Source organism: Patiria miniata, unplaced genomic scaffold (genome assembly GCF_015706575.1).
Source record: "Patiria miniata isolate m_02_andy unplaced genomic scaffold, ASM1570657v1 HiC_scaffold_13, whole genome shotgun sequence".
NCBI classification, from domain to species: Eukaryota; Metazoa; Echinodermata; class Asteroidea; order Valvatida; family Asterinidae; genus Patiria; species Patiria miniata.
In genome coordinates this window covers 9,105,596-9,127,486 of record NW_024037051.1, presented here as the reverse complement: position 1 = coordinate 9,127,486, position 21,891 = coordinate 9,105,596, and the positions used below count along the sequence as shown (strand labels likewise).

The following is a 21,891-nucleotide window of genomic DNA, read 5'->3' as shown; positions in this document are numbered from 1 at the left end:
CGCTCTATTTTTTTATTTTGTTTTTAACCAAACTGAGTAGTAAGGCCAAATATAAAAAAAAAACAGGTTTAGCGTATCCACCCACTTCCTTTGTGGAGGCCGCCTCCTTTTCTTTTTTTTAACCGAAAAAATGAAAATTTTTAAACAGTGACATCATTTTGGCCTCTTTGTCTGTTGCATTTAGCCTATATAAAGCTGGTATGACATTTCCTGAGTCCAATGGTGGCCATTAAAAAAAACACTGGCAGCCATCTTAAAAAATAGCCCGGTTGGGCGGCCATTTTGGAGGACACTAAACATGTTTTTTTAATCAATTGGCCTAATCGAGTCGCAAGTCACCACAACTCATCGCAGGTCAATCAAAAGCCATCCAATTTTAAGTCAAGTCACAAGCTTTCAGACAAGCTGTGAAATTGATTGACTTGTGAATTGACTAGTATAAACAACACCGTTACCCAAACACTGTTCTGACAAAAAATATATATGGTTTACCATTTGGGCAATTCCAATGTTATGAAAGGCAGTTTAATGTCCGCAACAGGGTCAATTAACCACGATATCTAATTAATGATTTGGAGAAATGATCCAAAACTCCTAGTCTGTAATCTCCTTGACCATTACTGCATAACCGATGGAGGAGATTTGAAAAAAAAACCACCATTTTCCGGTTTATTCACTGAGCTCTTAAAAGCTCTGTTACAGACATTACACATAATGCAGGAATTACCAATTTGCTTCAGAATGAATCATTTACTGACAGAGACAATAAGACTACAATAATTCATGCAACACAATTATACACAAACAATACCACAAATGCTAGCTGCATTTTTTTATGTTTTATTATTGACTTGTACAAAAATACAAAAAGGTAGAAAAAGTACTAAATTTTTTTTCAGTAGAGACTACATATAAACTTGTCTAGATGCTTCTGTTAAATAGGATCCAAAACAATTTTTCATTTTAGATAGCAATTTTGAATTGATCACTGCCAAAACTTAATGTACATGTATGAAACTATTCATAATTTTATGAAATTTAATCGCGGTACCCGCCGCTACATCTACATCCCATTCGAACCAGTCAACCGATCCTGCAAGCTCGGTGGTCGAGTGGTAAGACGTCTGCAGTAGAAAGCAGGAGGTCGTGGATTCGAGTCCCACCCGAGTGATTTTCCAACTTTCACTCGGGATGTGACAGCGTTTACACGTCGGTGAAGGGCCAAACCTAATATTAATGTACAGTAAGTACGAACTCCCCGCGTGAAGATTACGCGCGCCCGTGCATGCACGACTAGTACGCTGTTGCCACGGCAGCAAGCGGCAGCAAACGGCACGCGCGTGTACGTCTTCACGTGGGGAGATCGTACTGAAAATGTTTTCAATGAAAGCGTAGAACTTGCGGTTTATTTTCGGTAAACACGCCGCCCACGGACATATTTGCCTTTTCTAAACGCAGTGCAGGTACAATTCTGGACACAAGGAATATGTAAGCAAAATTTCAGCTTCCTCCGTCAGGTAAAAATATGAAAAAAATGTGTTATAATTTTTTTCGCTGTGGTACAATTTATACCCTGGACGTCAGTCGTAATGCAATAAAGACGTCGTTCAACCTGGGCTAAGCATGAACCAGTGTCCCGTCCACTGAGATCTCAAAAGCATCATCTACATAGACTAAGTCCATAGACTAAGGCAAGTAAAGTATTAACTACACCTACAAATGCAATCTATATCCTCTCCTGCATACATAAACTTTGGTGTTAAAAGCACATTTCTACTATATTAGTCATTCATAAATACCAGAGACAGTTTACCCATTCCTATTGGTTGAGAGCCTGTCACGTGGGTGGTTTGAAACACCCCTGCATTCCGCGCCACATCGCGCAGTACATGCCGCACGCATCTTCCAAATAAGGAGATTTTTAGCACTACGTGAGTGAGGCACATACCATAGATATGGCCGAAGGGGTGTTTCACAAAACCAGAAGCAAAATTGTTGAAAAAAAAAAATCGTTGGAAATCTGTGAGTTTCTGACTTGTTTTGACTCTTTGACTGAAACGTATTTATGAATGGGAATAAATATGTGCTTGGTCTGTATTAAACAAGTACTTGTTTAAAAACAACCAAGCACCTATTTTATTCCCTAACTAAAGAACATTAAATTCATCACCAAGGTCCATTTTTTTCACAAAGGAGCTTAGAAAAAAAAGGATTTATGGTCAATTCGGCTGAAAACAAGTTTCAAGTGCTTCAGTAAACATTTTGATAACCGTCTAGCAACAATTGTTTCTAGTATCTTTTATATGCAACATGCAAATTTCTGTGCCTCACAGCTCCGTGAAAAAAGTTTTTAAAATGTAAATCCATTATGGATGTACACTCAATATATTCATTTAAATATATTTTATACTATCTTTTTCTGCATACAATAAAGCCAAAAGTACAATAAATAGTCACCCAATTCTTTCAGCCAAATCTTACTTTAGTGGACGTTTATATTCTTAGCATCATATATTAGTAGTTTATTAATTCACAACTAATCACTAGAAATCCAGAAAATCCCTCAAGACACTATTCAGATGAACAGAAACTCTACAAGTTTTGAGACACTTTCTTTCTGCAATTTTCTATTGAAAAAAAAAGCTCAACTAAGGCCCCCCCCAAAAAAAATAGTTGGTCTCTGGTCAGACCGAAGTTCCGGAATCGATGCGGCGACGCATTTTTTTTTTTTGAATTTTTTTTTTTCAAGCTTGTATTGTACAGACAAGGTGGGTACTATTTTGCTTTTTTGTGTCCTCATTATACATTGGTGTCCTCCATAATTTGCCTTGGTGCCCTTAATCATTTGCCTTGGTGCAATACCCCATTCCTTGGTGCTCCTTGGTACAAAAATTTGTAGCTTCCGTGTTAATTTGAAAAAAAAAAAGTGGACGCGCATGATTAAAATCGACGCCCGCGCTGACCAGAGAACGAGTATTATTTTTTTTTGGCCTAAGGCACCATTTTTTTTTTCATATGTGTTATATGTTGTATAAAAATAGCTCTCTATATCAAAACATCTACATCTAGTATCACCACTACTTTGCTTGTAGACCTACTGTTTTTTTTCTGATTTTGCTGGAAGTGTTATTTTAATGAAGACTACAAACATACCTGTGATACTGGGGTTGCTCAGAAGATTATACGGCAGAGTGCACCAATTACCATACCAAAGATAACACCAGCAACAAACCGAACAGTTTGACTGTACCTCAGTAACATCCAGGTTTCATATCGTCCCAAGTTCAGTCTTTCATCCACCTCGCACACAAGAAAATCCAGATGGCCTTTCAGATCAAACTCCTGGCTGGTATTGAACGAAACAGCTCGGAGTCTGCCCACTTCAGGACTCCGTTTGGTTGAGAGGGATGCTGCATCGTTTGGCGAGAGTCTCTGTGGATCAAGCTTCTGTGGACTGTCTCTGCTCTCCGATTCTTTCCTCTTGTTGTCGCGGCTTATCTTCAGCATGAGCTCCGTGATGCTGAGCAACTTTGGCTCAGCCTCCTTGCCGAATATCTGCGGGGAGGAGACTTCTTCGTCCTTCAAGATCCGCCGCTTCTTTTCGGCAGAGTGGCGTGAATCAAAGGCCATGACTTCTGGCGAGAGACTAGAACTTTCCTCAACCTCTGGCTCATAATCGTCTCCAAAATCAACGGAATCCATGGATTCCTTGGACCATTTGCTAGAGAGTCTCCTTGGCAGAGGAGCCGAGCTGTTGGAATTGTGATCCACTGTCTCCTTTTCAGGAGTAGAAGACCCGGCTGGAGGTGCTTCCTCCGTGGAGAGAGCTCTGTTCTCCTGGATACGTCGTAGCGTGGACGGAAGCACAAGTTTCGATTTGGACCATTTGCGCTTGGAGAAGGCTGCCGCGCCTGGATGAGCCTGTTTCTGAGGCTCATCATCGAGACAACTTGTCTCCTTAGCCCCTGCACTTTCAGGCTGGCCGTTTTTTGCGACGCTGCCAAGAATCGAGCCCCACCCTATTTTCCCAACTTTTCCCTTGACTGCTTCTTTGCTACCTGACCTGGCATAATCTTGGCTGGCCTCGTTCTCCTTTCCATTGCTCATCTCTCCGTTTACTCCATCAAATGTAAAAAACGCACCGTCTGCTTTGCCGTTCTCCTGCTTCATCTGGTCGAGTTCGGCAGAGGCCTCGCTTGGCGGGACGGCTTCCAGGTCTAAATCAGGAACGTGTTCCGTGTAACAACCTGCTAGCGTTGTCATGGGTTGCATCGCAATATCTGTATCAGTCACCGAGATGTAGTCCTCCCCAATCACTCGCTCACATGATACCGAAGTTATGTCGGCACTGTTTAATACGTTAATTGAAGTTCTGTCCAAATCGTAGGCAAACGTTTCTTCACAATCTTTAGTTGTAGATAGCAATCTCAAGGCATCCTTAAGAAGCAACATGAATTCCTCAGGCGATACTGCCAGTTTGTGTAAAAGTTTGCACACACTAGATGAGGTTGCGATACATTTCCGATCTAGCACACTGGTACTTAGAGAGCACGGACTATCCCGTTCACTGGCTTTGAGATTCGATCTCTTTACATCACATTGATCAAATGGGACAAAATTACTCTCAAATGGTTCTACATCTGTAATTCTACTATGATTTGCACTGTCTCTTGGTCGTGAATTCTGCACACATTGACAAAGTACACCAGTTTCTTTGAGATCACAGCACTTTACAAGGGACGGATCATGCACACAAGCACACTCAACATAACTGGCCAAGTTCATCTCCAACAGACATGCATTGCACTGACACAACACGCATGCATTGTGGGATACGTCACAGACTCCCATACCTGTGTTCTCCGCGGACAGTCCAGCATTGCCGGTGCTCAGCGCTTCGGAATCATGCAGTGGGTGACCCATAATGCTTTGCGCCTTAAAGGGAGGAACGACCAGACATGCGGGGTTCTCATCATCACCGGCGCCCATACAGTCATCAATGATGCATGGCAGGGGTAGGATACCAGGATGATGATCATCATCATCTTCATCAAACCCATACCCCATACCTGTCTGAGCCTGTGTGCCACCCTCTCCCTCACCGTCCACCTGCAGGGTTTTGTTATCTTTCTCCTGGGAGCCAGCATCTTGACTCTGGCCCTTGCCTTGCAGCTGACGTTGTCTGAAGGCATTGATGTCGCTAGCTGCTATGCTGGATAGACGTCTCAACCTCATGGCGGATTTCACAGCGGTCAGTGCTTTCTACAGTGAGGAATAAATGTACAGACTATAAAATTCAAGACAAAAAGGAAAAGAATAAGTACAAGGAAATCAAGTCCCAAGCTATTCCAATGAAGAATGACTGAGGTATTCCTTTATCATTGGTCATCCCACATTACTCACACTCATGACCCCACTTGTGTTAGGACTTGTGATATAAACATGCAAATCAAGCCCTAAGTCCCTACTTTCAGATCCAAGCCCAAATGAGTGAAACAAATCACCATCAACCAACCAAAAGTCTGCATCAACCAGAATTACCAGCAGATGATTTCATGAAACTCTACGCAATGGCGAAGTCCACTTGCGCCACAATTTTGTGCCACTAGTTGTGCAACATTTCACGCTGAGCAACATTTCAGTCATGACAGTTTCACAAAAGTTTCATAAGCCCATGATACATTATGGAGTAACTTGCGCAATCATTTTAGGCGGCGTGAGTAAGATTTGACCAGCAAATTGTGATGGTCGTGGAGCGTCGTCAACTTATCAAGATTGATACAAGCCACACACAGCTTTGTGTTTGAAGTAAATGAATTGCTATTTTACTCTTATCAGGAGTTTTAGAGTTGCCGCACGGTTCCTAAGTCTCCAAGTCCTCATTCAAAATGGGATAACCAGTCCTGTGCACACTGGTTCAGGAGTTAAGTGTGTGGAGTACATGCGACTCATTTTTTATCTGCACGTGCACAGAACTTTAATGTCTTATGCATACATGTAGGAGCCAAAGGTACAGTGCCTGTGCACAGAGACAACACCGATAGGGCTGTACCTTTATGCCACTAGTTCCCCCAATCATTCCCAAGATGCACTGTAAGACTTACCTGCCATTTGCGTCTGGAGTTGAATGTCTTGAGTCTCTGTGTGCTGAGTTTAGCTACACCCTGGTCATGACGTTCATCAAACTGTGGTGATAGACCAAACAAGGATGTTAGATTCACATATCAGGTGGTGTACTATGTGGGCTGTCTATATAAACAACTCTAGCAGTGACACTAGCCTCCCCCCACCCCCGAGGGGGGAGGGGGAGGAAATGAGGAGGGAAAGACTGTGTAAAGTGGAGAGTTAGGAAGTAAAGCAATGCTTCATACGGGCAATTCCACTGTTACTCATGTTACATTTTTGATGTACTTTTGAGTTTCCTTGGGCTGTAATTAACTTACTGAAAAGGTTTAATAACTGTTATCCCCATGGTAGATAGAGTAGACCTATACCTACCTAAGCACCAAAGATGATATCCAGAAAAATGTGTTATGTATGATAAACAAGACGCACAAAATTGGTTACTCACGTTACGAAAATGTAACGTAACATTTTTCTGGATGTCATCTTTGGTGCTTAGGTAGGTCTAGGTCTACTCTATCTACCATGAAGATAACAGTTATTAAACCTTTTTAGTAAGGTAATTACAGCCCAAGGAATCTCAAAAGTACATCAAAAATGTAACGTGAGTATAAACCGTGGAATTGCCCATACTCATTTTTCTCATTAACATCAAACAAACCGCAAAGGGAAACTGACTGGGTTCACTTGCAATCTAAATTTGACCGCACAAAGAGAGAAACTGGCAAGTTCGGAGATTAACAAACATGGCCAGATCTTTAAAATTGTGGAGTGACCGTCCAGAGTTCCAGAGGTCGCCTGTTCACATCCCAGTCCAATTGCTATCCTTGTTCAATTGAGGCTAGAACTGCTTTTAAGGTACAACAGTAGAAACACAAAGGAACAGACGGTGAACCTTTCCAAATAGTCTTAAACTCAAGATTTATTTTGAAAAAGTAAAATTCATACCTTCAACCAGGAGTGTTGTAAACACTGATCCAGTGTAAGTCTTTTTCTGCAAAAGAAAACAACATTTTAAGGTAATTCTGATGACAATAAAACTTCAGAACTTATGGGGGGAGTAATTAAATTTATAATAAAAAATGTCTTTAAAACTATGGACTCAGTGACAAAGACAGAGGGTAATGACAGACACTGGAATAACATTGCCGTCTTACACCTGATGAAGCCTACATAAAGACTCGGTGGGTTTGTGCACATTCAACTGAAAAGAAGTTGGGATTACCTCATGTCATGTGTGCACTAATTAGTCAAAAAATCATTCCTGTTCCCCTGCCATCCCTTTTACACAGACTCGTCACCAACAGTCACATCATATTTCAAACAAGCACCGTGACTAGTCAAAATTCAGTCAACAGACAAAGGCAGGCAAGTGGTAGGCACAGCTGGCTTATCAATCACCTACAGTCAAAGCATAGCTTTATCAAGTTTTATAACACCTCACCCACAGATTCTGTGTCTTGATTGGCCGAGAGCGAGTCACATGTTACTTTCTAATTTTGCTATCTTTCTGTGCACGGCCGAAAGTACTATGCGCATAGCAACCAAAGTACTATACCATTAGCAACCAAAGTACTATTTCCACAGCGGGATCTGTGTGCAAATGCATGCTGGTGTGCGCGTTGCGCATTGTGCGTAGCGCGTATTATTCCAAAGAGAGCGCGCCGCAGACTTGGGTTCAAACATTTCGTGAAGGGTTAGTTTTTAAAAGAGAAATACATTTTCCACCAATTTTGTATTGAAATTGAAGTTTATTTCAACTGTGTTCAGATTTAAATAATGTAACATATTAAAATCAAGCAGAATCTGTGGGTGAAGTGTTATAAAACAAATATTGAATGCTTTATCTCGTGGTGAAGTAAAAGTAGCCTCCCTCGGTGATCCATGGAGCATTCTATTTTCCCTCGGCTTCGCCTCGGGAAAATAGAATGGTCCATGGATCACCTCGGGAGGCTAGTTTTACTACACCACTCGAAGCATTCAATATTTGTATAACATTAACAGTCACAGTCAGTCAGTCAATCCTGCTGTGTAGGCTGGGAGCTCTTAAGTTAACTGTTGAAAGTAGTCACTTGATTAATTTTGACTGAAAGGACACCTTTGCGCAGAATGTATGTTTGCAAAGGAGGGTTACATAATTAGTGCCAGCAAGTGGCGTCCTTCGCCGAGCAATCATGCATTACCATCTATCACTCTTCTGTGGAGTGCTACTATTCTTCAAATTATATTTCCAGGACATCTTACTTTGGATCGAGGACCATGACAGCTTTCAGGAACTCCTTGGCTTCATCTGAGATGTCGTCCCACACCTCATCCTCAAAGTCCCAGTACCCACGCTTGACTTTTATCAAGGTCTGCTTGTCATCTTCACCCATGAAGGGAGATATACCGCTCAATCTACGCAGACAGAATAACAAATCACAAGTTTGTTTTAAAATGATATAAACCAGAAATATACATATACTTTTCAGGGGCAAGATTTGACCAAAGGGGTGTCTGGCTATCCTATGAGCACCTTGTGGGATATTTCGGACACCTCATTTCTCCATGATGATTTTTTTTGGGGGAAATTTCAATTTAACAATACTTTGGTCATCAAATTTTCGAATGCTGACTTAAGCCCTTGGTTAAGGGGGAAATTATGGTCAAACTCTCAGACATTTTCCCGACAAATATATCAGGGTTCCCAGTACTTTATGAAAACAAAATTCCCTGAGTTTTTCCCCGATAGTTCCCTGAGAAATTTTTTAAAAATCCATGAGAAATATTTTCACTTTAAGGAGGTTGTTCTAAAGTCAAGAGGCGGTGTACCCTGTAGCATGACTGTCTTGAGAGGTGTGTAATATTCACACTGAATAAACACTAAAAATCTACAATAGCCAGTCAGTCAAAGGACACAACTTAAACACACATATGCCTATAATTGGAGAAACCTTTCCCTTCTGGGTCACTGTCAAATTCCCTGAGTTTTCTCTGACTGGAAAAATGGAAACTAGAGTGGCTGGGAACCTTGTCTAGCTAGGTATGCTAGTCCATTGTATATAGAGTTTACGTCAGAGAAGGAATTAGACAGTCTCAAATTCAATGGTGCTGGACCAAGCCTTTTCTGCTTTATTTAAGCCTCTGTATACAATGCTAGTGGACGATGTATTAAGTGCGAAGCAGTATAAGTGTGCCGACAATGTGGTCCAAGAACCAAAACCAAAAACAACTTAGTGATACCAATTTGTTAAGCTCTTGAGTGCCTATCACAAAGTATAACTCCTTTTACTCCTTTCAAACAACAGTAATTTTAATCTACCCATTTAAGACTGACATGCTAGAGTCCCACCAGACCAAACCATTCTGAAAATTTGAATTTTCAAATGACATAAAAGGTTTGATAGCATAAAAGGTTCGATGTTAGAAAACACAGACTACTGCAATATTTGGGACATTTCCAGAGTCTAGTCAATGACAACATTGAAACATAAAGTTCACCTTTCTAAACCAAAATGTATTTGGGTCGACCACTCCTTGTGGGCAATTTCAGGATTATGAAAGGAAATGTAATGTCCGTGACAGAGCCAATTAACCATATCAAATTAACGAGTCAACGAAATGATCTAACACTCCTAGTCTGTAATCTCCTTGCCCTTTACAAGATGATGGCTGTATATTAGATTTGAAACAAATATTTTCAGGTTTGTTCACTGGCTTGCACCTGTTCAAAATGTGAACTAAATTTGGTCGATGTTCGGTCGACCGTCATTGCAAGTTGATATGAAAACTCTGTTTTTCTCTAAAATGAGAGCACACCAGGTGCCATGATTTTACAAGATGCTTGAGACTATTATTCACCGACAGTCAAGTGAGGTATTTCATAATAATTTTGTAGTTTTGTTTTTTTGATGTTTGCAAAGGTGTTGTGTGCTAACTTAAAAGCTCCGTCACGGACATTACATACAACTGGAATTGCCCTTGTACTTTATGTCTCAGTTCAACTCCAGACAAGTCTGTAACGGGTGTAATTCACTCACAAAATGTGCGCCATGACACCAATACTCCAGACATCGGAAGCAGTAGTCACAGGCTGCTTACAAACAACCTCAGGGGCTACAAACTCAGGCGTGCCGAATTTGCATATGACGTCTCTGTCTGGCGACACCACCCTGGCTAAGCCAAAGTCGATGACCTTAAGGTCGTCCGAGTCCGGTGACACCAGGAGAATGTTCTCGGGCTGTGGTATGAGGACAGAGAAAAGGGTTTGTAAATGTTAAAGGTCAACAAATATTCCGAGGGTCTGTTGATGGTCAGATTTAGATTTTTCATCATATTACATTTGTGCACACGGGTTCACGCTGGTGGGGACCATGCAAAAAAAACATGTTAGGGCAAATAATTAATCTGTCTGACAAGTTAATAAAATTCCAGTTGAATTATGTGAACTGTGACTTGTGTAAAGGGATAATGACTAATACCAGAGACAAACTTCATTGAGTCACTAACCAACGAGACATATTTTGGCAAAATTGTATAGTAACCCTCCTACTGTTTAAACAGTCATAGACAGTCAAAAATTCCACATTTCAATTTTCAAGCAAGCACTAGGACTAGTCAAATTCAGTCAACAAACAAAAGCAGGAAACTGGAGGCACAGCTGTCATATCAATCACCTACAGTCAAAGCACAGGCATACCAAGTTACATAAACAGTCACAGCCAGTCAATTCTGCTTGATTGATTTTGACTGAAAGGACAACTTGGCACAAAATGTATCTTTGCATAGGTGGGGTAACTAAGAACCAACAAACTGTAAGCTTTTTTTTGCTGAGCATATTTATTTTCTGTGATTTCTGAGCTTTGGAGCTCTCAAAGAAACCCCAGCTGGTCTCAGGCCTTGAGATTAGCATTCAGACTCAAAATCAATGTTTATAGCTATGGACGCCATTTTAAATTGGGGTTGAAGACAAGTCAAGCAAGTCTGATTTCCTGATAGTGATACAGTTGTCATTTGATCAGTTTAACATGAGAAGAATCTACCAACGGATTATGTGATGCTGGATAAGCTTACGCTAGCAGGTATTTTGTCAAAGGTCAAAGTTAACGTTATGTGGAAGTAAGGAAAGAAGACGGCGACAAGACAACGTCATTGAATTTATTTCTTTTGGATTAAGTTAGCCTGATATAAATAATATTGGATGGCCTTTTTTTCTGGGGATACAAGAGTTTATTGCACTCACTGTAACAATATCGCAATATATTATGGACTCGTGCAATGTTGTTATACTGGCATGCAACGGAGAATTTTGAAAAAACAAGGAAATTCCAAACCACATAAGACTTGTACAGTGTTTTTTCAATTTGTAATGACATTCATGAGAAGTAAAAAAAAACAAGGAAATCAGGGGATCCGAGGAAAAGATGCATGCCTGGTTATAGCATGTGAAATACAGTATATTACAGTGTTGTAACTGAGAATTTTGAAAAAACAAGGAAATTCCAAACCACATATGACTTTGTACAGTGTTTTTCAATTTGTAATGACATTCATGAGAAGGAAAAAGGAGGAAATCAGCGGATCCGAGGAAAAGTTGCATGCCTGGTTATAGCATGTGAAATACAGTATAGTATAATCATCCTTACTCGCAGGTCGCAGCTGAGAAGCTGAATTGCGAAGGGCACGGCTAGAATGTGGTCAAGCAAAAGGCCCCTTTGGCAGCACCCATTATGACCCATGTATGACCACGGAGCACAGCCAGAGATTGACAGTGTTTGATTTTTCTGATATGCAATCCAAGTTGTGAAAGAAGTTGATGCCTCTCTATGCAACAGCTGTAAATTGTTTCCACTGACTCATTTTTTCCAGGCCAGCTTTACAGTCCCACTTCATCCTCTCCAGTACCCACCTTGAGATCCAGATGTACTATATTCTTCTGATGCATATGATGAACGCCCTCAATGACTTGCTTGACGAAGAAGACCGTCTCGCTCTCGGTGATGTGATCTTGAGATACAATCCTCTCGAAGAGTTCACCGCCACTAACACTGGGATTGGGAAGATTGTTAAGGAAACACAAATTTTGACACAGTTCACAGAAAACAAAACCTGTGAATACATTATTTCAATGAGACAATGACACAATTGGCTAACAAAAAAAACGAGCCACACCTAATTTCCTGAGTGACTACAGATGTGTACAATGCTGTTTAAATACTGAACACCTTTGCACATCCGTTCCTTGAAATGTTCAGAAACAGGTCAGAATGATGTATCTGAACACAAAATACTGATGCAAACACATCTTTCTGTTTATTCACACTTAGCAATGTTTAAAGGGAAATGCAATGAATTTTTCTCAGGAACATATTTTGTGCATTTTTCTGCTCCTCTTTATGTACATGCATGAAAACTATTTGACATCTGTTTTAGTGGTAAATTTAATAGAACTGCACTTTGTTAACATTCTTAAAAATTCCATGTTTTTTTGGAGAACTGAGGGCACAGTTGCTATAATGCCATTTCAGGAAGACACTGTTCAGTTTAGGGGTTTTCTGTTCAAATCTTTAACTCAAAATGTGCTCATTGAAAACATTTGTGAGAAAGGGTTGCTCATTGGCTTACTGCCATGTACTGATGCAACAACAAATCACCAACGGAAAGAAAATGTATGACAGCAAAATAACCAAAAGTCTAGCAATTTTTTGTGCTGAAGTAGCGGTGACATTGGGGTACCTGCTCAGAATGACATCACAGTAATTTGTTCATAAATATGGAAATTTGCAAAAGCATAATAACCAAATAGGAACCAACATTGTTTTTAGTGTGTCATATTTAATCTGTTGGAGAACCCTCGACAGAAACCATGTTTCTTTTGGGTAATCCAGTGGGAGCTGGTTAAATTTTATACTGTGTATGTTTTGTCTAAAATGTTCATGTGTATTTCTGAATATTTAATGTTGTTGTCTGTTGTACCAAATGTATCCCGAAAAATGAAATAAATGTAAAAGTACAATGGCAAAACGAAAACGGAAATAAGGTAAAATTGGACACAAAGGTGCCTTTTCAAGGATAGCATTGAACAAAATTACATTGCATGGGCCCTTTAAAGCCTATTTTTTGTTCTCAATATATGGAGAGCTCTTTTACATACTGGTTCATAAACTTTAAAGTAACAATACTTTTTAACAGCCAACTACCATCAGATACGAGACAGGAACTCCTAAACAGAAACAAAGTAGTTGAACCCTTGACCCTTTGTTCCACACATGGTTAAAAGGCCCAAGATTTCAGTTTCGGTTTTAAAGTATTCAAGTTTCACGAAAGCACCATTTTAAAAGTAATTCATAAATACCTTAGACAGTTTACCCATTCCTATTGGTCGAGAGCCTGTCACGTGGCCGGTCTTAACCGGGTGATAAAGACATGGCTAGCTGGTCTTAAACACTTTTCCAGTGTCACATGAAATTTGGACTCCTAAAAATCCAGTGCCTCTTACCGTTTTATTTGAACGTTCACAATCCTCACGTAGGCATGCGCAATACTTGCCAGTGAGTCAGTATTTTATAGTCCTAAATTCACAACGCAGCACTCCAGGTGCATTCTGCGTGACATCGCACAGAAGCGACGCGCGCGCCAATTTTCACAAAAGGAGTTTTTAAAATCTTACTCGCGAGCTAGACACTCCATTATTTAGCTAGAGGGGTGTTTCACCAAACATTAAGTGAACTTGTCGAACAAAATCGGGTTTTTGTCGACCGAAAAGTTTTGATTCTTTGACCAAAAAGGCATTTATGAATGGGAATTTTTGCTCGGGTAATTATCAGCACCCAGACTCCAAGTGGTCTTAAACAGAGTGATTTAAACCTCCCAAACACACATTTATTCCTTATTGTAAAACAAATTACAACATGGGTAAACTATAATCATATTTGAATTAATATCTCATTTTCTGTTCACATTAATATCAAGCCTACATAAGTTTTATCCTTACCTCTGATTACTAGACATACTTCCTTAAATATCTTAAAAATCTGTTCCTGAAAAATGTCCCAACCTGTGAGACCATGTGCAAAGCATTTGCACACCGGTATACACGTACGGGACACTAGTCTGAACCAATCCTTTAATTATACACTGCTCACTGAATCCGATCATGTAGTGCTTTACACCAGAAACCCTTGAATGGAAATCCCTCTTACTAAACCAACCACTCAACCATTCACCAAAGTAAAAACGATTTCGCAGCGTGCACTCAATCATGCAAACTAGTCCCAAATCTACAAAAAGTGAAACTATTTACTTCACAATCAAGCGACAATCATCAATTGTGTCCACTCAGTTCTTCATTGTGTCAGAGTCTTTCACAGATGTATTCTACTCACTATCTTGATTCGGAACAAAACCACAGAACGTTCATCGGGCAGCATTTACATTCAACGTTCCACCTCTAATATTTCTGCTAATTAGTTTTGTCATTTTTACTGGTTGGAGCTATGCTACGTATGGGTGTATTAATATTTTACAACCAAATAAAACTGGAAATCTATACATAAACCTGCCGATAATCATTGTGAAGGGTGTATACACCCACTGATAGTTATTGTGAATTGTAAAATATGATGTACATAAAACAGAGGCCTTTACATATATGCATACATATACCGGTACGCTTGCCCTAACACATGAGCAAAACACTGGGAAGAACATAACACTGCTATAAACATACCAAGTGTTCTTGTTCAAAGTGGGCTACAAAACTGTTTTACAGTATTTAAATTTTATTCAATTCAAAAGCACGGTCTGTTGACAAAAATAATTTCCAAATCATGACCTCGGATTGGGTGTGGACAACTGGACATCACTTTTGCCTTGGTCACTGAACAATGAATGATCATATACAATTGTATACAGGCAGTCCCATCATTGTCACGGTAACTACCAGGTCATCACTACCCACACGGTTACCTTGACTTCACAACCGCCTGATTTGTCCTCCTCACCAACTATTTCTGTAACAGTTACGAATAAAGTATGGTGGATTGGAAAGCGACATGCAGGATGTAACTTAGTCACAGCCAGTTGGTGAAGTACACTTGCTTTAGTTGTCTTTTATTTGTTTTGTAGATTATATTTTGTTTCCCGTTTGTGAACTTTTTTCTGTTCAAAATTGTTAAACAGGAAACATCTGGCAAATGCATCATGCGTGACCCAATCAGTCAGGCAACTCATGTTAGAAATTGTAAGTATTTTAATATATTTCCTCAAACTAAATTACACATTGTATCTAGTTTATAAATTTGTTTCAACCAATTTCATATCACACATGAAATACAAGGACTAAAACAATCACAGAAAATTGTAAGACCATTTGAAACAGTATCTGAAACCAAAATTCTCTACACCAAAGAGGAACAATTCATAGTTCTTTGCTCTACAACTGGTCATAAAATATTTATCTTGTGAACTAACAAAATTGAAACTCATTCCCAGACAACCAAATCACACCAGGATTACCAGGATCATACTGAAGGTAATCATGTAAGTGGTGTAGACACAATGGACTCGGCAAACAGAACAGGGATGGGCAAATGACTGATCATATTTGCTTCGAGTTGAATAAATATTGACTGGGAAAACAGCCAATGGGGCAATGGGCATGGTGAAACTGACTTCAAGGCTTCCTTGAAAAGATACGCCAAGTTGAAGCTGACAAAATGTCTCCATGTCCTCATATTTTGCAAAGAATCTGACCAAACAACCACACCAATTTATGAGTCTCTTTATGTAAAGGTGTACAATTCTTAAGTTAACATCTGGGGCTGTGGGCTAAATTTCAATAAGCTGTAAAGCAGACAAATACTGCTAAGCCAAAAGTCAGTTCGGAACCGGTCATGGGTCAACATCAAATAGCGTTTTGGCTGGTATCATGTATTCAGCCCAGCAGATATTTTCAATGCTTACATGTAGACAAATTCTGTGCCTATCGGCCCTATGACACTAGCGCCGCAACTGGTTACTTCGTATAAATATAAGAAATAATATCCCAAAATAAAATACTTTTTAACACTTTTCAGCAGATTTCTTCCCTTTACTTCAAATTTCTCTCCTTTACTATCGGGTCATTTTGATAAATTTCGGGTCCACTTTTTTTCCTGTCCCTGTTACATCTGACATCTGATTTTATATATAATTCTGATGTCGTCCTCCAAGAGTGATTATAAACAGAAACTACCTACCCAACAATTAAACCATTCTTAGTGATACTTTGCCCTAACAGTCCTGAATCCTCCAATTTCAATATAATTTTGCACACCCCCTAGGGAGTTAGGGTTAACGGCAAAGTACCAAGGTAACACAGACTCGAAAAATGCCACAGTTCGGACCCAAATTTATAGAATGACCCATAGATTGCTTCTTTATACTACACATTTATCATCCTCGTTACTACAGATTTCTGCCCTCTGTCATGAATAACCTAGTGACAAGCCTTTCAAAACTCAAGTATTAAACATTTTGATAAAATGATGTAATCCTGTATACAATACCGTGTATTCCAGCTCTGCACACATAGTTCATCCATTTCATAAAAAAGGCCTTTTAAAACCATCCAAAATGTCCATGTGGAACCCGAGTCCAGTAGATTTCAGGAACCCTTTCACACTAACAAGAAGTCAACACAGCTTCTACTTGGGTCCAATGCTCCGCACAAAAATCCAATCCTGGTCGGGCCCAGGGTGGAGAGGCTCCACCTGCTTGGAAAATCCAAAATCTACAGCCGACCCGTGTACAACCCAGTCTATGTGCAAGCGGTATGCCCTACTCACCCTGGTAAGCCAATAGAAGACCTGTGTAGTCTGCACGGGTAGGCAAGACAATAATGTGAAATGATTATACATTCAGATGAAAATTGTGTATAACAACACCACATCTTCAATCTGCCCATCACCTAAAAAAAACACCGAGATAGAAGGAAGTAACAGACCATTGTGTAGACAATTTTAGCGACACCACGGCAGCTATACAAATCCCCAGTAATCTAGGCATTATTGTCACCTCTAACCGTCTACAAGCAAACTAGAAAAATCAATAGCTGTCACAAAAGCGAGGAACTCTTACCCAGAAAAGAAGTCTACTTATAGGATTACACTGCCTGGATTTAGCTGGAGTCAGTCTGTGCAATGGGCATTGTGGGAATGGGAAACCACCAAGACTCCCAATTAGGCATTTTTGATGAAGCCATAAAAAAAAAGTATTGGGGGTTACTGACGTACGTGCTGACGTAAATCTATTTTTTGAATACTATTGAATGAAAAAACAAGGATGTTGTTATTGGGTCGTACTAACTACTGCACCAAATATCCTTTGACAAAGTTCTTGAGTGATACTTTAACATGTTGTCAACTTGCCATACAATGTCAAATGCATTCTTATCAAGAACAATATGCAGTAATTAGTCTCCTGAAGATGACTAGAGCAGGTTAGTCGAAACGTTGCGAGACCAAAGACAAGTTCTTTTAGATCTTAAAGCAGGACTGTTCTTACCAGAAGTAAAAAAACTACTTAGCGAAGTTGATGATAAGCAGGACAAGTTCTTTTCAGAACTAAATATCTACTGAGCAGTACATTGTAGTTATTACCACATGGTGTTACCGCAAACTGAAACGATACCGATACTCCACCATGTAAAGCCTAAAATCTCATAATATGCAGTTAGATCTCCACGCAATACGTACATGTATGTATACAAATGTACATGTATAAGTACTATGCATTTTATAAGGGTATAGATTGAATAACCCTCCTATCCTCCTATATGCAAACATACATTCTGGGCCAAGTTGTCCTTTCAGCCAAAATCAATCAAGTTAAGAGATCCTAGCCTACAAAGAGCAGGATTGACTGGCTTTGACTTTTTATGTAACTTGATACAGCCATGCTTTGACTGTAGGTGATTTATAAGCCAGCTGTGCCTACCACTTCTCTGCTTTTGTCTGTTGACTGGCTTTGACTAGTCACAGTCCCTGCTAAAAAATCTAATCTGACTGTTGGTGACCAGCCTGTGTAAAAGGCATGGCAGGGCAAGAGGCTTGATTTTTTGACTGTCTGTGACTGTTCAGATAGCAGGAGGGTTAAGCCCGCCCAGTGTGCAAGTGGGTGACAACCCATACAAAGTCTCCATTCCTACACTGATGTTCCATGTGATAGAGCATCATAGTCATACACATGTGCTTCCGTCAGACATTTGTGTTTCACCAATTACAGGTCAAAACATCATTTTCTGCAAAGCAACCCAATGAAACTGATCCAGGATAATAATACCTTATTGAATAATTTTTTCCTGCTATTGCTACAGGATTCCTAGGTCCTTCACAAATAAATGGCCAACAAAGAAAATGGTGTTTAATACGCACACAGACCCATACTAGATTGCATTTCAGGAAATTGTAGACTGGGTTTCCTCAGCACATCCTGTATGTATAATCTATATAGCATTTCTAAAATCACAACTGAAAAGAAAACGGAAAACATTATTCTTGTCCGGGTTAAAGGGAAAGTACAACATTTGCAAACATCCAAAAACGAAATAATCAAATTATCGCGAAATATCTTACTGGGTTGTTAGAGAATGCCAGTCTAAAGCATCCTGTAAAATCGTAGCTCTTGGTGTGCTGACGTTTTCAAGAAAAATTGTATTTTTCCAACGCTGGTCAGCCGACCAGCATTGGAGAAAACTGGCCTTTTTTCAAAGACTTCTCCTAATTTTTGAAATCTAGTTATTCCACATTTTCTTTGCAATTGATCACACACCTGTGAAGGGGTACAAGCCTGCTAGACTGATTCCCTGACCTTACAATTCCCCAAAGTCTATAATGTATAAATTACTCTGTTTCATCTTAAGTGGGGTCAGTGAACCAAACTACAAGAACATGATTGGTTTTCTTAGTTTTTCCAGCATCCCAAGCCCAACAAGTGAAACAAGTCAGTTTAACAATATTTACTATGACATACTAATCCTCCATGTCCATTTATTTCTGAAAATTGCAGCAAAAGCAAATGTTGTACATTCCCTTTAACAGGAATAGCAGATTGTTTCCAGCCAGCCATATGCCTGGTTTTGTGATTAATCGTGTTGCGTGCATGAAGCCAGACAAACAATGAATGCATTAGTAAATGATGTGTTCCACCGCATCAATGCAAACTTGATATACAGGGTGTGTCTCTATGCACATAGACTATTCATCAGTGAATAACTACAATAAAAGTTCTGCCAAAATATTTCTATGGCTGTGAATCAGGTTATGAATCAGGCTTCAGGCTATGGGTATTGTGTCTTTTTTCCTGAAATGGTGACCAATTGTTACATTTTCATTACTTTACTCCAGTTCATTTCATTGTAGGCTCAAATTTTGAGTTAAGCAGAGTTTTAAGTTATCCAATTGATTTCTAATTCTATATTCACAACAATTGGCGGGAATAAGATTTTACTCCGAGTTAGAAGGGTTTTTGTGTTAACAGGATCAAAATTTCACTGTACATTATCCATTAAAGCATAGTGCTGGGACAGTTATGGGCAGTACAGGGAGTACGAAGCACCAGGCCGGGCAACTTGGGACAGAACAGGGTCGACTGGGTTAAGATCCTGTACTAGAAAGACTTTAAAAGAAAATTTGCAATGCCAGAACAAGAGAATGTTAATTGTAATGCAGTTATGAAGTCCCTAGCAATGACTACCAGCAATGAATTTATAATTACAAACAGAATTATGAAACTATGAAGGTTGGAGACAGACTATTTAGAATGACTGATGATTGAATACCTCACATGATCACATCAGAAGACCGGGCACCTTTCACCTTATCCACACCGACATGCCATCACAACAAATCATGACAAACACAAATCAACTTCCCTGGGAGTAGTAACCAGCTGTTCAACTCCATTATCTGTGTCAGAGTATTGGGACAACGGGTTTTTTTTTTAAATGAAACCTTCTTTTCTGAACTGAAAAAAAAGACGTTTCTTTTTCATGTCAATTTTAATCAATGTCACTCACTCCAAAAGCTTCCATTTTCTTGTTTAAACAGACCTATTATTGACACAATGCAAGTGGAATAAAGTCCTAGTCTTTTAACTTCTAACTATCAATGAGTAACAAATCTCCTACAATGTAACCATACACATGTACATGGCAGACTGTATGATGACATTTCTAACCCCAGCCATTTAAAAGATATTGCATAGAAATTAATGGACTGCCCAAAACTGGGCTGACAATCATGCATAAATAAATACCCTACGTGAATTCAATTGACCTATTGCCGTTTGCGAATTAACCACGCGCCTTAGACAATTAACCCTATGGAATTTTGTACGCTAAGATTTTGTTTGTCTCAGATTTTGAGCGTTCCGCGTCCATTTGTACGTCAGGTAATTGGACAATATTTCACAAGCTGTGTTGACGCGATTCTACCGCGATAGGTTAATTGGGTTTTGCCCTACACCGATGTATTCTATAAACACTGAATAATCAGTGATGTCCTGAGTGATTGGGAGAATAAAAAAAATCACTCGGGTGGAACTCAATCCCACGACCTCCTGCCATGCCGTTTTGGTTTGTGACCAGTTTTGGCTAATAAATGAATATTTTCAGTGGTATAAGCAAATTCCGGCAGAGCCATAAAAACCGGCCTCAGGCTATGTGGTGGCACAACTACTACAACAGAAACTGTTTAGAAACCAGCCCTCAGGATTTAAGACAGTATATCTATGCTGAACCGGTTAGGCTACGTGGTGGCACAACAAATCCTGTAATAGAAACTGTTACTACAGCTGAATTAGTTATGATACATCCAAGCATAAAATGATTGTAATGTAACAAGTCTGCTGTACCAACATTAACATACCTGCTTACACCTCACACTACTGAAACTGCTTGACAGCTAGCAGCACATGCTGTAAATCATCCAAATCAGTGTTGAAGTCCAAGTACACTCGTGATCAACACAATGGTTGGTGCCAGTCAACACACAATGATTATGTAGATTCACTACATTCCTTCGTATTCCTCCATGTTCAGACTGACTCATCAGCACAATGATAGTACATCATAATTGTGAACAAAACTACTGAATTCACAGATATCAAATCAACTTGCTAAACATGTCCACAGTCCACAGAAATCAAGTGTGGGGCTCAGATCTCCTTGGCTTGAACTTTGATTTTACTAGGCTAAATGTCACTACTGACTCCTCCCCAAAGCACTACGGTGTCACCAGGCAGTACTTGATGTTCACGCAGATTAATAATTCACACGGTGACTTCCAACAATGGGTCTGAATAGGGACTCCCTTCATTTGTGCCACCCTTCTATTTACATGCCACATATTGGGTGCTCAGCCCGACTGCTGAACTCCCTGACAGGTCAAATATCCGTGCAGCTATTTGGGTGTCTCAATGCACAGTGGTGGTATTAAATTGGGTGCCCCACCTGCACTGGAATGGACTGGTCCAAATTCCAATAGGTGAACTTTGTGACAGGTAGTTGGTGAACTGGGTGCTGGGCTACAGGTGGCTTGCCACAAAAGGTGGTTTTAAATTGGGTGCCCCACCTACACTGGAATGGACTGGTCCAAATTCCAACAGTTGAACTTTGTGACAGGTAATTGGTGAACTGGGTGATTGACTTCAGGGGGCTTGCCATAAAAGGAAACACAACTAGAGGTCTATGTCTGTTTGCAACAGAACATAGGGCTTTTCCGCATTATGATTTTTTTTAATCAATAATAT

At 39.8% G+C, this 21,891-nt stretch overlaps 1 protein-coding gene across 2 annotated transcripts in view; it reads right to left on the bottom strand.

Moving 5' to 3' along the window:
* Positions 1 to 2,927: 2,927 nt before the first annotated feature.
* Positions 2,928 to 21,891, bottom strand: part of LOC119721204 (myosin light chain kinase, smooth muscle-like) — an 86,661-nt gene continuing 67,697 nt past the window's right edge. Inside the window, exons 14-19 of one of the 2 annotated variants that reach the window (XM_038191139.1) lie at positions 12,011 to 12,149; positions 10,143 to 10,342; positions 8,368 to 8,520; positions 7,072 to 7,117; positions 6,105 to 6,185; positions 2,928 to 5,262 (exon numbers count right to left, since the gene is read on the bottom strand). In XM_038191139.1, coding sequence (XP_038047067.1) covers positions 3,172 to 5,262; positions 6,105 to 6,185; positions 7,072 to 7,117; positions 8,368 to 8,520; positions 10,143 to 10,342; positions 12,011 to 12,149 — 2,710 coding nt within the window. In that variant the 3' untranslated portion in view covers positions 2,928 to 3,171. The remainder of the gene's footprint in view (positions 5,263 to 6,104; positions 6,186 to 7,071; positions 7,118 to 8,367; positions 8,521 to 10,142; positions 10,343 to 12,010; positions 12,150 to 21,891) is intronic. The other variant, XM_038191140.1, reaches the window with a different exon arrangement.